General features: G+C 41.9%; 1 protein-coding gene across 2 annotated transcripts in view; it reads left to right on the forward strand.

The window, feature by feature from the left end:
* Nucleotides 1-15,146, forward strand: part of Skor2 (SKI family transcriptional corepressor 2) — a 45,302-nt gene that overhangs the window by 24,294 nt on the left and 5,862 nt on the right. Inside the window, exons 7-8 of one of the 2 annotated variants that reach the window (XM_036205270.1) lie at nt 6,285-6,352; nt 14,120-14,185. In XM_036205270.1, coding sequence (XP_036061163.1) covers nt 6,285-6,352; nt 14,120-14,182 — 131 coding nt within the window. In that variant the 3' untranslated portion in view covers nt 14,183-14,185. Of the gene's footprint in view, nt 1-6,284; nt 6,353-14,119; nt 14,187-15,146 lie in introns of those variants that run through there. The other variant, XM_036205271.1, reaches the window with a different exon arrangement.

The raw sequence follows: 15,146 nt of genomic DNA on the forward strand, positions 1-15,146 counted from the left end.
CTCACCAACTAGACTAGACTAGCTGGAGAGACAGCCCCAGAAAGCCCCCTGGCTTTGCCTCCCCGTCACAGGATTATGTATCTGTGAAGCCATGCCTCATGTTTTCACATGGTTTCTGGGGGCTGAAGTCAGGTCACAAGGCAACCTTTGCCTCCTGAGCATTGCCACAGCCCCCTGATTATCTCTAACTGGAAACAAACTCAGCGTCACCTACATGGATCCTGTTTCTATAGCTGTGACTTGTTCGCAAGCCTTTGCTGGACACTTAGTGGTTCACCTCCTCCATTCCTGTCTCTTTTCCCGGCCTCCTCTGGAAGTGTGCATGGGAGAGAATTCCCAAGTGCTGACATATCAAGTCTCCAGAGTTGCTTGCAAACAGTGATAAAAGGTAAAGAGGATGAGCCACACGTTTACTGCTCTGTGAGTAGGGCCCTCCACTGGACCAGATGTGCCAGATGTGCCAGATGTGCCAGATGTGCCAGATGATGCTCTCCTTACTCACGGTCCCAGGAATGCACACTGTACACTTTCTGTTGCCGTTTGGAAAACCGTGCTCCCAAAGTATTCTCAGTTGTCCTGTGAGCCCTGCCACCAAGTTGGCTGGCATATTGCTCGGCAACGCCTTTCTCAGCTGCCTCTCACTAGAGGAGGAAGCTTGGTGATTTTTCACCTCCAGTTACACCTTCGTCAGCTGTTGAAGATAGCAAAATTTTAAAATATGTTTCGTTTTCAAATTGGCAATCTTTTCATCTCAAAAGTCCTACACACGTTTACCACAGAAAAATTTAGACAGAAATATAGAGAAGAGAAGAAAACCACTCATCATTATCTAGCCAACCCCCCAAAAACAATTAATATTTTCAGTCTCTCTAATTAAAAATACAGTATATCTTTTTAGAGATGAACCCCCTAATTAGTTAATACCAAGTGGCCAGCCCTAGAAACACATACATATAAAAACACTAAATAGACTCAGCGGGTTGTTTTACATATTAATTCATTGTGTGTGTTAAAGAAAATATATATATTAAAATGAATATGATATATAAATAAAATATTTATATATATATATAGATATATATATAAAATGAATGTGATATAGATTGATGAAAATGAATTTGAGGGGGAATGAGGCTGTGTGGGAGGAGTGGGAGGAGAAATGATATAAATACAGTACACATATTTGAAAATAAAAAATAAATATTTTTTAAAAAAGAATGTAAGACATACATTGGACACAAAATCTTGTCTGGAGTTCCAGACGAGGTGTGGCGTTGCAGCTCAGTGTCCACATCAGATGTTATTATCTCTTTGTGATGTTCCCAAATGAAGTGCTCTGCTGACAGAAATCTCTTAATATCTAACTCCAAGTCCTTTTCTGGAAAGGATGCACTCACTGGTCTGTATTCCTGTCCTCGGTACCACGTGCAGCAACCACGTGCAGCCTGGTTTCTTTTTTATCTCCTTTTCTTCCCTGGCCAGCACATTGGCCACATTTTGTTTATTATCCTTCAAAGGTCTTGAGAACCCTCCCTCCGCACATTTCTTTTGATGTGTTACTTTGTTACTGAGTTACAGGAATTTCTTTTCTGAGGAAGGAGTCCAAGACCTTAGGCATGCTGGGCAAGCATTCTATCCTGAGATACAGCTCCCCACCTAGGAAAGTATCAGTAGTTTGACCTGTAACCAGTATTCCTTAAATTCATCTTTAGATGTTAGCTGTGGTGTTTTGTAGGATGTTCAGTGTATGATTTGTTTTCATACTGAAGTTTTCAGTTTCTGCCTGATAAATCCATCAGTCTTGGGTGTGGTACCACTTGCGTATAATCTCAGACCTGGGGCACTAGAAGCAGGAGGATCAGGAGATCAAGGTTAGCCTCAGCTACATAATGGGCTCGAGGCTAGCCTCAACTGCTAGACCCGGTTTCAAACAAAATAAAACAAAAACGATCAATAAATACTTTACTCTTGGCCTTTTGCCGCTGATGATCTTTCCCACTCCAATCTAAGAAAAATATTCACCCTTTCTCTAACCTTTCAAGGAACTGTATTCATTGCATCATAGACGGGCATTGATTGTGAATTAGGGAAAGTCTAGCTACCATCCTTCCACTCTGAATTGCCCTTGGCTATTCCACCTCACGCCCCTGGAACCTTCCAGGATCCAGGGAAGTGCCCCAGGTAGGTGACCAGCCCCTGGCTGCCCCTTAGCCTCCCACTTAGCCCTCTAGGCAGATCACTGGATGAAAAGAGGAATCTACTGTGGGGAGAGTTAAAAAGAAACACTGTGTCTGGGAACAAGGTAGCTATGATGAAGGTCCTGGAAGCAGGCTGTGGGAGAAGGGCATGAGGACATGGGGAGTTTGTGGTGGGATGCTTCTTTTGTTGCCTGGTGCCCAGACTGTGGCCTCCTGATGTTGTGGGCTTGGCTCCTAACTTCTCACACGGTACCTTACTTCTAACTGTCATCAAAGCATATCAGAACCTGGTAGGAAGAGTGCTTGGACATTGTGGGCTGGGTGATGGGGGAGATCGAGGGTAGAGGGCAGTTACAGTTTGCTTTGTCATCAGATCTTAAAATGCTAGAGCAAGTCTACTCTGTAGGGGCATCATCCCCACCCTGTTCCTTCTGAGGAAGGCTTAAGGCCAAAGCCTGAGCCCCTATTGATATGGCTTGGTTTTTCTTACTCTCCCTTCCATCCCTCCCCCTCACTGTCTGCTGAGGACTGCTGTAAGCCTAGAGATTTTTAAAGTAAACTCACCTTTCTGTCCTGTGATCTCACCGCATAGCTAGCTGGAAGACAAGTGTAGTCCAACTAGAAATGCGTATTAGGGATATGAGTAGGTGTGTGGGCAGCTAGCTGGAAGGGTCCAGAAGAAAGATAATTGGTTCTGACGGGAGAGTCAAGAAAATCGGAAGACTTTACAGGGAGGAAGTATTTGAACTGGGACTTGAGGAAAAATGAAGGTACTTTCTGTGAGGGTTCACCACAGCAGGAGCAGGGATCCAGAGACAAGGAACACAATGCTTGTTTGAAAACAAGTGGTTTAATGGGTAACAGAGTTCTGGAAACTTCCTCCTTGACCTGCAATTCCCCTTCCTCCTTCCAAGCCTGCCAGGGAGCTTTTACCTCTCTGCTATGGTGGCATTTCCTCCCTCCTGACTCCTCGTCGACCCACACTGGTCCCTCTGCCCTAAACTGTAAGGTCCTCCTCATCACATTTGGAAGTGAAGGTAGACATTGGATATTTTTAAAACATGGATGATAATATATGCCTTGAGTGTTTCAGGAAGGAATTCTAATCATATAGAAAAGTAAACGCCAAGAAAATGAAAAGACCATTTTATTATTATTATTATTATTATTATTATTATTATTATTATTATTTATAGGGACCTAGAGACTTTGGATTTGTTACCTTGAAAATGTCAGGTGGCCATTGATTTTTCAGGCAGGATTTTAGGAAAATGAAAAGGATTTGTGGAGAAGGAACTAGAGGCCTGAGGTCAGTCAGAACCTGTTCAGAAAGAGGCAGCGACAGCGTATGGGAGATGGAAGATGGGAGGGGTGGTAGGGGAAGAGCATGGGGCTTCACTGCCAGCTCACTGACTGGAAAGACCAAGAAAGAAGAAAGGGAAAGAGATGGGTGGTTTCTGGTTTCTCCAAGCTTCTGCCTGCCCGCCACAAGTGCAGTGTGAATTCATGTTCCTTTCTTCTTTAAGGGGAAAGAGCCAAGTTATACATGACTATGCTTTAAAAACACCACATGGAGAATATGCCATGCCCTGCAATAAGTTTGGAAGTCATTCATATCAAATTAAAATAACTAACACATAGAATATCAATGCTATTTTATATAGCAGTCTCTTATTTTTTCCTTTTGGTTTTTCCAGACAGGGTTTCCCCGCGTAGCCCTGGCTGTCCTGGAACTCACTCAGTAGACCAGACTGGCCTCAAACTCATAGAGATCCATCTGTCTCTGCCTCCTGAGGGCTGGGATTAAAGGTGTGATGTCGGTGTGTGCTACCTCTGCCTGGCTTTATAGCAGTGTCTCTTAAAGCTCAACTTTCCTCGGATTGTGGCCAAGTCTATAGCATTCACAAGACCAGAGAAGACCAAAACCAGGCTGGCCCGAGGTGAGAAGCCTTGCTGTTTGTAGAGTCCGGCTGGAGCACAAGGGCACTTAGTTGCAAGGGAGCCAGGCAAGCATTTTTCATGTCTTACCCAGCAGGCATCACATGCATGCACAGCGCTCGGCGTTCCCTGTGGTTAGCACTGTATGAGCTGCATCCCCTCTGCTGTAGTACTGCAGACTGTAGTCCATGCTGTGACTCGCATAAGTAGAGAGCACAACTGCACTGTTCATTTCTAGGTGATTCGTACGAGCCAGGGTATAGACTCCATGAAGGATGAAATTCTGTAAAAGAAATAAATGTCTTACCTCTCAGAATTTCCTGTGTGGTCTAATAAAATTATGGAGTGTTGAAAACAATTTCTTCAAATAACTAAATTGTTTAGTTAAAAAAAAAAATCAGACCTGTGGCACGTGCCTGTAATCCCAGCACTTGAGAGGCAGAAATATCAACAACAGTTTAAAGCCAGCCTGATCTTAGAGAGTTGTAGACTAGCCAGGGCTATACAGTGAGATCTCGCCTTAAAAGGAAAAGGAAAGAGGAGAGGAGGGGAGAGGAGTGGAGGAGGAAAGATGGGAGGGGAAGAAAGAGGAGGGGAGGGGAGGAGAGGGGAGAGGGGAGGGGAGGAGAGCAGAAGGGGTAGGAGACTCTAGGGTACTGTCAGCCACATTTTTTCAGATGTAGCCATCCTTCAGTATCCATGGGGGATTAGCTCCAGAACTCTCTGCAGATAACAAAATTATGTGGTTGTGTCTGTCATGTAGTATTGCTTCGTGTCTTTGTATAACCCATGTGTGCCCTCCCACATACTTTAGACTACACCTCATGCACTAGACCGTGGGTTACAACCTTCACATGGGGACATATAAGTGTGGGAGTCATGCAATTCGGGCAGCAGTAAAAGGTTTCTGAACATTCATTGATAAAAAATTAACTCAAAATCAAATACATAATGAGTCCAAAGCATTTGGGACAGTGCTGGTCATTGTGCATGTAGCACGACTTCACCACTACCGCTGAACAAGTCATGCAGCGCCAAGGAACGCTACAGGAACACCGCGGCTCAAGAATTGCATGCTTTGAATTTCATAATTACCACACAAAGTGTGTGATCGTTAAACATAATGGTTAAGTTACAGAAATTTTTAAAAAGTTATTTTGTTTTATTTTTATGTGTATGGGTGTTTTGCCTACATATATGTCTGTGCACTACATGTAAAATGCCAAGGGGGCCAGAAGAAGGTTAGGATCCCCTTAATTGAATTACAGACAGTTGTGAGCTACCACGTGAGTGCTGGGAATTGAACCCAGGGCCTCTAGAAGAGCAGCCAGGGCTGCTAACCTCCATCTTTCCAGGAACCTGAATGCATTTTTTTATACCTCTCTATCATCATTCTTCATCATATAAAGATTAATTTAATATATCTTCTGATTATATTGTATTAGGATGTTTGGTTTTTAAAAATTGCTGTTTGAGTTGCTGACCTGTTTTCTGAAATGATAAATAAATGAATTTTGGTTTGGAATTAGGATAGAATTTCCAACAATTTCCTAAGCATACATCTGCCATTTTTGTGGTACATGTTTATGTACAAACCACATTCTTACTACTGATAATTTCAAGATCAGACTATCAATCAACTCTGAGAAATGCTGAAGACATCCTATAACATCAAATATTCTGCCCACATTTGACTCTTCACATAAAACTAAGCAAGCCTATCTACCTGTGTAGCAGGTTTGATTTTGTCACTAATAAGTTGTGAAGTTAGGTGTATACCCCAGATCTGTTTTAAAATTAACTTCTTTATGATTTATATAGTTATATGTCAACCAGTATTTGGCTTGTATACCTATTTTATGTACTTTCATACCTGGGTCACAAAAGTTTCCCAGATGAAAGGGGGTCCTTAGTAGAGAGAGTTTCAGAAACCCTGCTCTGGAATCGTCTCCATCACTGACACACGTAGATGGCTGTGTGGGTGGATTTTACTCTATTTTCCTTATGACAGATTCAGTGTCATGGTGGTGTTGTTCTGAGGTTGGGTCAGTCTGCGGCGCCAGGAATCTAGGATTTGGAGGACCCACCGCACACTAAACCTGGATTTTGCGCTTTGGTTAATTTCCTTTCTGTTTCTCTCTTCCCCAGATAACTTTCAGGATCAGATGAAAAGGGAACTGGCTTACCGAGAAGAAATGGTGCAGCAGTTACAAATAGTAAGAGGCATTTCTGCTTAGAAATACATGCAAGGTCGTTGATTTGTTCTCAAAGCCCTCCATGCATGCCACACTGTTGGTCCACTTACCTCTCAGCTGGTTGAGTTGCTAATTACCAAGGGATTTACGAAGACTCCGAGTAAACAGATGTGCCAGTGTGTTTCTTCCAACTGTAACTACCTCCCATGTGTTAATAGACAGATGTGTGCATTGCCTCTGTGGGCAACCCAGAGGTACATAGCATTCTTTCACTGTGCAAACTAGCAGGCACCATGTGGGGATGAAATGGGAGCTCACAGAAGGGACACAGCCCCTGCCCTCTGCACCTTGCACCAGCCAGGCCCTCTATGGTCAATAGAACAGAATGTACACACAATTTACCAATTACGTGCACTCGAGGGGTGATGAAAAGGAGCAAATCATTTCCAAATGAATCGCTCTTCTCCATCCTCATCGTGTCTAAAAGTGAAATCTGTAAATGGAAAACAGCAGCAGTCAGGAAGATTTTGTTTTGAGGTTTTGTTTTCTGAATGCCTCACTGTTCCACCCCATGCAGACACATCTGGTATAAGCCCTGGATTTCGAAATCAGTCTCCCAAGATTCTTCATTTCCCAAAAAGCAAGCAATAGAGGAAACAACTTAGACTCAGTATTTCTGAGATTATTTTTTTTAATGTATTTTAGCTTTTTTTTTTTTTTTTTTTTTGGAGCTGAAGATCAAATCCAGGGCCTTACACTTGCTAGGCAAGAGCTCTACCACTGAGCTAAATCCCCAACCCCTTCTGAGATTATTTTTAAACACCTGGTTAAAGACTTACACTGATCTCTGGAAGCATGGTTGTCATAATTTGGGTTGTTTGATACTGTGTTTAGCTGATCTGTTCTTCCCTCAGACCCCTGAGCATGTCTAAAGTGTCTTGTCTTAAGAACCAAGCAAGTCATTTTTTTGTCATGATTATTTGAGGAAGATGGTTGATGATGTTTCCTTTGTATGGGAAGAGGAAACATGCCCATGTTCTCCTGGGAGTATTGTAAAGCAACCTTGGATTTCATTACATTTTCTGCATGAGGGTCTCAGCTAAAAGTGGGGTTTACAATAGCTGTGACACTCCCACAGTGGTTTCTCTGGTCTCAGGTGCTCATTAATAACTCCAGGTTTGGAAGACCTTTATGACAGATATTGCTTAGACAGGGTCTTCTTGTGGGTTTTTGTTGTTTTGTTGTTGATGTTGGTGGTGGTGGTGGTGGTCATGGTGTGTGTGTGTGTGTGTGTGTGTGTGTGTGTGTGTGTGTGTTGGTTTTGATTGCACCTAAATTCATTGGGAAGCTAAGTATATTCGTAATTGATTGATAATACATTCCATACAGAGGGTAAAAACCAATGTATCTAGCCTTGGATTTTGGATGGTAAGAGCTAAAATTCTTTATGGTGAATATGCTGATTGTTTTCTCCCTTCAGAGGACAAATGTAAAGATAAGATTGGAGGCAGGTGGGACAGAATGCTAAGGCCTGAATTAACCTACTTAAGGCATCATTTTTCTGTGTTTTAAAATGGAAATTGCCATTCAAGAAACAAACAAGAATTGAGATTTCAGGGTGACTGTGACTAGAACAAAATGGGCCTTAGGACGGGAGTTCGGCATTTATTTCAGGGCCCCCTTTTAAGGCCATCTGTGTACCTTTAAAGTCTTAATTTCCTTTGACAGTTGGTTTCTTAGGAAAAGAGGAAAGAACAGTATATGCACATAACAAGCATGTACTGTTGCTAGAAGAGAAAACATCTTGGATATTTCTATGTGTTGCATTCATGAAAGATACAAGTTGGTATTACTAAGCATGGCAAGTGTTATCTATTCATGTCCTACTAGGTAGTAAAGTGCTCCTGGGGTGAATGAAATGGTTTGAGAGAGCCAAGACCTCCCCAACACACATGAACCACACACACACACACACACACACACACACACACACACACACACACACACACCTCTTTGGGTACAATATAATTCCTGAAATTCACAAAGACATTTGTAGGCAAGCAACATGAAAATTAATGAAACAAACATGGCCTCTTTTTCCTTATTCCCTCTCTTTTGGGTCCCCCACAATAAGACACCAGGGCTGTGGAGCTACCTCCAGCTCCCAGCAGAGTGTATAGCCTTCAACACTTGAAACAAACATTTTGTTGCACAAATTAACCTAATCCCTACACAATATACCCATTCTTTTTCATTCTTTCTCAGATTTTCCTGGGTTGGTCCTGATGTCGTCACATGTTCACACACCAATAAAAGAAGGCACAGTAGTGAATTACAGAGAGCCCATGTGTTATTACTGCCCTGCCTGACACTAACAGATACACTGTAAGGCCTACCAAATTGGACTCAAGGCCCATCCTGAGTGTCAGGTCTCCCAAAAATGAGCTGCTGTAAGGCTGAACCTGACAGGAATATTATAATCCAAAGTCACGTGAAGAGTAAACATGAATGTACCTGGAGACCTTGCAGTATGGTGCCAGTATGAGTGGCCGGTAGAACAGTATGACCCTTCTCAAGATAGCGGGACAAAAAAAGCCTGGTGTCAGAGTTGCTTTTGAGTGGGAAGGACCTGTTTTTTTTTTAATTCCTCTGCTTAGTTTTAGAAAGGAGACATCAGATGCAATGTTGTTTGAACAACTATTTGTCTAGTTCCTAATTCAGCTTTATGTATCTGTAAAGCACCTAAGGAGATGTCTTCAGAGAATTTCTGCAGATTACTGAGGAGTTGCAGAGCATCACAGTTTGATTTGTTCTCATAGTATTTTAGTGGAATGGTCTCTTCATTGGTCAGTATGGTTATGAACTTCGCTCCCTGGTAACAAAACAAACCACTCACGTCATTTAATATTCAAAGTCTACACAGTGAAGAGTCACAGAACACACACTCTTTTCTTTAGATAAAGTAAAAACCTAGCCTGTCTTCCAGTCCTGGAGAATTAAAATATACTAAAACCATCACATTTGGTAATGGTTCCTGTAGATGCACAACACATTTACTCTGTATTGTTACACAGTGTTCCTATTCAAAATACTTGCATGGAAAGCAGCTTGGGTATCATTGCCATAAAAAGAGAAGTCGTGAATTTCTTTGGCTCCTACATTTTTAGGTCCTCTGCTGACTATAATTCCTGTGCCTTCTTTTTCCAGCTTGTTGAATACAAACATGCAATGGCTATACAGTCAAATGATTGAGCCTCCTTCTGTACTTACAAGTGAATGTGCATATACTGCAATACTAATGTTAAAGCCTGTGCAGAATCAGGTTACTTAACATTTATAAATGGCCACAAGATAACTCTTAAAATGATACTTAAAATTTGAGTATTCTACTACTTGTGTGCACACACAAAAAAAAGAAGAAGAAGAAAAGAAAAAGAAAAAAAGAATCTGTCATCCCTGATCTGAATTTTCAAATACTTAAAGTGTTTTCTTTGCTAAACCAGATTTATTTCTATAAAACAGAGAAAGACACTCCTTTAGCTATGGGCAAAACGCAAATGTTTTAAAATTTAGCAAATTTGTAAAAAATGTAAGTGGGAGAAATGTGTTCAGTTTTCAAAAGTAAAATCTATCGTCTATTAGGGTTGGAAAAAATCTGAAGATGTGTTACGAAACATATAACCTTTCCATTGAAATTTCCCTGAGTCCTGGAATGTGTAATAATTTATAGCAAGAACTTGGCTTTCTTTTTCATTGCTAATTTGACAATCATTCTTTAAGAAAGTACATCTATATAAGCAACTACTGTAGGTTTGCCTAAGGTACACTCTTCAACCCCCACTCCCCATCCAGGGCTAGGCCCAGACTCAGCACCTGAACTTGCCTGGCAGCTACAGTGTGGCAAGATGCAGAGACAGGACGAATGTGCTAGTCTTGAAGTGCCCTCTGCTGTTGTTCCAGAGTGCTGCAGCGATGTGTAGCCAGGGACACAGGAATTCTCCATCAAATGACTCCAATTAAAATAACACTCAAGCAATAAATTTAGTATTATTGTTTCATTCGTGGTGGACTTGTAAGATCAGCTTTCCACTTCCTTGTGATGGGAACACAGTAGCTCTTTACCAAGGAACAGTAAGCCCTTATTGTTGTCAGTGAGCACCAGTGAGGTGGAGACACAGCTTTTCATTGATAACTGTCTTTCCTTAGATATTGTCCACTATTCTTTGGGATGAGAACTTGACCAAATTTCCACAGTCTTAAACCAGAAAATTCTCTAAATTGCATCATCTATCTTTTTTTCTAAAAGGCAAATAGAGCCAGGCGGGGGGGGGGTGGGGGGGGGGGGGTGGCGCACGCCTTTAATCCCAGCACTCGGGAGTCAGAGCCAGGCAGATCTCTATGAGTTTGAGGCCAGCCTGGTCTACAGAGCGAGATCCAGGACAGGCACTAAAACTACACAGAGAAATCCTGTCCCAGCTTCACTTTTGTGGCTAAGCATGTGTGGTAGGAAGGTCCCTGCAAGCTTTGGGCTTGATGAAAAAATCTGAACTCCCACAGAAGCCTTCGTAAGACTCTATAGCAGTAGACAGACTTTGACGCTGTGCATCTTTTTTCCACTAATGATCAAATGCCCTGAGTCTTAACAATGGCTCCATTGTCCTTCCATTCTGGAGCATTCTCTCATGTTTCTAGCTTTGAGATATTGATGCATCTGATTGTCTGAATTTAAACCAGCTCTCCCTCGGCACAAGCTTGAGAGTTATCTTTTTTGGTGAGACACCAATGTTTTTAACCTACTAGGGTCAACTGGGTAAGATACAAAGTATACAACATTTCAAAGTTTTCTGTCCAAGCCTCGGTGATTTCCACACTGATCAAAATGAAAAGAAAGCTTCTTGTAAGTCCTGTAGTAGACTTCCATGGGAATAAATAGCTTAAACACATTCTCCAGAATGTGAAACTTCCAAGTCAGGAGAATTCACTGACATCTGCAAATTTAATATTATGTTTTATAGAATCCGAGGAACCATCAATTGTACAAGGCACCATTACCTAAGGACTCAAAAAGAAAAAAAATCTAACTATAATTCTAATATACCATCAGTTATCATACATCCAGTTTCGGGGATGTTAAAATGTGCAGAGGAAAGTGTGTCTTGGAACCAGTAAAACAGCCTAGTTCTAGGCAACAAGTGGGGCACATGGTAATTTTTATCATTTATGATCCAGGCCTTGGAATTTAAAACATACAACGGTTGGCCCAGATGCTTTTGCCCTTTGCTTTTGTTATTACCTGGCTTTCATTTTATACTCATTCCAAGGAAACAGACATGGAACCCAGCATTTGTATGAGGACAATGCTCTGTGACAATTTAATTTATAATCTGAAGCTTTGAAACTCTGATGCAGTTATTTGGAAATACCCCCCCCCCTGCTTTGTTTTCCTAGCTAGATAAGATGTGAGCAAGGCGGGGGGGGGGGGGGGGGGGGGAGGGCAGAATGGAGTGGAAGTGAGGGGGAGACATGTGACTTGGCTGAGACAACATCATCATCCTGCGGTTTTCTCTGGGTTAGGATGTGGTTTACTCACTTTGGTGAGTGGTCCAGGTGGTATGAATGTCTCTCCTGTAGTGTCTGGCATGTAACAGACACAAAGTCCTACAGCATCTAACCATCATTTTAAACAGGAAAGTGGAGGGAGAGCATCTTACTGTTACTCTTGCACATGGAGGCTTATATCAGATTTTGCTATCCTAAATAATAAAATCCCACTCAAGACTCTGGTGTCATGCATCTGACAAGAGAGGTCACCCTTGTGGTTTGGCACTTATAGCCTACACCAGAGTGGGAAACCCCCATCCAAGGGTGTCTCCAAGAACAGCAGGTAGAGCATACCTCCCATGAGAAGAAGAGGTAACTAACATAGGTCCCCATCTAACTGCCTTGTCAAACCATCCAGATGTTCTTAAGCCCCATTCTAAAATACGAGGCTGGAGTGCTGAACATCTTATGCCGTTGTGTGAATCATTCATTTCAATGCTGCAACTTTCAGTTTATCCAATATATTGTGTATCAAACGGGTGAGGTGTTTATTTTTATCTTTTCTTTGTCCATTAAAACACTGCTTGATTCAAGTGACCAGGTTTATAGCAAAATGGTCCTGCTTACTATCTTAGTCACCACATCGTTGTAAGCTCACAGTCTCTCTCCATTAATAAAGTCCCATGTGTGGATCAGTGAACCAAGAAAATAAATCCAGGGGCTAGAGAGATGGTTCAGTGGTTAAGAGCACTGGTTGCTCTTTCCAGAGGACCTGGGTTCAATTCCCAGAACCCACATGGCAGCTTACAACTGTCTGTAACTTCAGATCTAGGGGATCCAACCCCCTCACACAGATATACATGTAGATAAAATACCAATGCATAAAAAGTAAAAATAAATAAATTATAAAAAAGAAAGTAAATCAAATACTCAATAAAGTGCTGGGGTGGGGAGATGCATACAGCAAAATATTAAAATATTCCATGTCCAAGCATGGTGGTGCACACCTCTGATTCTAATACTCAGGAGGCTTGAGGCAAGAAGATCACAAGTTTGAATTCAGCCTGAGCTACAAAGGAAAGGAAATAAGAAAGATGAGGGAGGGAGGGAGGGAGGGAGGGAGGGAGGGAGGGAGAGAAGTATTATCTAATTAAAAGAAAATGATTGTATTTTTTCTCTTACTGCTTTTATGTAACAGTCATATTTTGGGTTACATTCTAAAAGACTGAGTGTTGGGGCTGGAGAGATGGCTCAGTTGTTAAGATCACAGGCTGCTCTTCCAAAGGACCCAGGTTCAATTCCCAGCATAACTCAGATCCTAATTCCAGGGGATCTGACACTCACTTTCACAGCACTGCATGCAGTTGGTGCAGAGACATAACATGCATGCAAAACAAAATAAAACTAAATAAAATATCAAAAAAGGGCTGGTTATTTATCTTTTCAAATGTAACACGGATGCAAATTTAGAGTCCTAAATTTAACCTCAGAATGATGCAAGCAGGTAACACAATGACGGAGTTGTTTGACCGGGGTTAGAACATAATGCCAATGACAGAGTTGTTTGACTGGGGTTAGTATAAAAGCAAATGTAAATAATGTATAGGTCTGCTCTCAGCCATTTGAATTTTCTAATGAAAAGTCACATATCAAATGTGATAGGCTTTCATTCACAACCCACTATTCAAAAACACTTTTCAAGTCCATCCAGATAGCATTCTCAGGTCGTGTCTCCCATTCAGCGCAGCTATTTCCAATTCTTCTCGTCAGGAATTGAGAATTTACCCAAAGTAATAATTTATGTTTAGTCTTCTTTGTGACTCACAATGATAGCATGTCTTATAAAGAAGACACTCTAATTAAACTGAATGATTACCTTGAACTAGTCTGTAATAGCATTCATCTTTTGTGACCTTGGACTTATTTCAGCATTGTAATTCAGTTTTCAAATAATGACAACACCATACAATTAAATACAAAAAGACCCTTTTCAAAGGAAATGCCTCATGCTAACCTCAGTGATTAGCCGTAGCAACAATCCGGTGTGTGATTGCCTGATCTGTCCTTGCTGCGCTTTGCAGGCAGGCTCTGTGATGCTGTCTGTATACCCCAGCAGCCTCACACTGCTGAGCAGAAGGAGCTCTCTGCAGGGAAGAGCCACTGACATTCGAGTTGTTAGGGGTGATGAAGGTTCTCCATTAAGTCTCTGTCTCCAGCCTGATGGTCTTGTTTGTTTCTGTCTTACAGATCCCCTATGCAGCAAGTTTGATCAGGAAAGAGAAGCTTGGCGCCCATCTCAGCAAAAGCTAAAAGGTGAGCTTGCCAGAGGAGACAGTTCTTCATAATCCTTCCTGCTGATGCTGGGGGTGTTCCTTAATGAAATGTTTGTAATGGCCCGAGGGATTGAGAAAGTTGTATGCTGTGTTTAAGTCAATACACCAATGCATTTGTTATCCCAGGCTTGGACTTCCTAAATGAATGGCCAAGCGCTTCTAAGAAATGCCACCGCAAACTCCTAAATTTAAATACTTCTCTTTCCGGGCTTCAGAAGTGACGGTCATTCTGCTCTGATGCTTCTTTTTCTGTACGTCAGCAGTTATCCTTGTGTCCCATTCTCTTGGCTGTTTCCAAAAGTCTCTCTCAGTCTGACTTTCACTGAGAAGTAACACAGACCACAGAGACTTTCTGTTCAGTGAATAGTAATCTGGCCTTTCCCTAAACCAAAACATTTCTCTCAAATGAAACCAGCTTTGAGGTCACATTCCTGGCAAAAAATTTAAAAGAAAAACATCTCAAAGCAGGCAGTGAAAATTCTCTGATTATTGTCAGAGAATACCTAAGAATTTCAAAAGCAGTCTTTTGAGTCTATTGGGGAAAATGTGTGCAATAATTAGAATTGTAAGACTACAAAAAGCTGAAACATGATTAGGATTAGAATATGATTAGGTTATGATGACCTAACAATGAGAATTGCTAAATCAAGCCAAGTCCAGTGTTAGACACACACCCCTGTATGTGTGTGTGTGTGTGTGTGTGTGTGTGTGTGTGTGTGTGTGTGTGTGTGTGTGTATGGCGTGTACATGGATGTATGCAGGTACACTTGTCCATGCATACATATGGAGGCCAGAAGTCAGTGCGGGGTTGTCTTCCTGTATTGCGCTCCATCTTTCTTTTTGATACTGTGTCTTCATGGAAACCGGAACTCACCACTTCCGCTAGACTAGCTGGCAGCAAGCTACCGTGGTCCACCTGTCTCTGCCCATCCTCTTGCCCT

This window comes from Onychomys torridus, chromosome 13 (assembly GCF_903995425.1).
Source record: "Onychomys torridus chromosome 13, mOncTor1.1, whole genome shotgun sequence".
Taxonomy (NCBI): domain Eukaryota; kingdom Metazoa; phylum Chordata; class Mammalia; order Rodentia; family Cricetidae; genus Onychomys; species Onychomys torridus.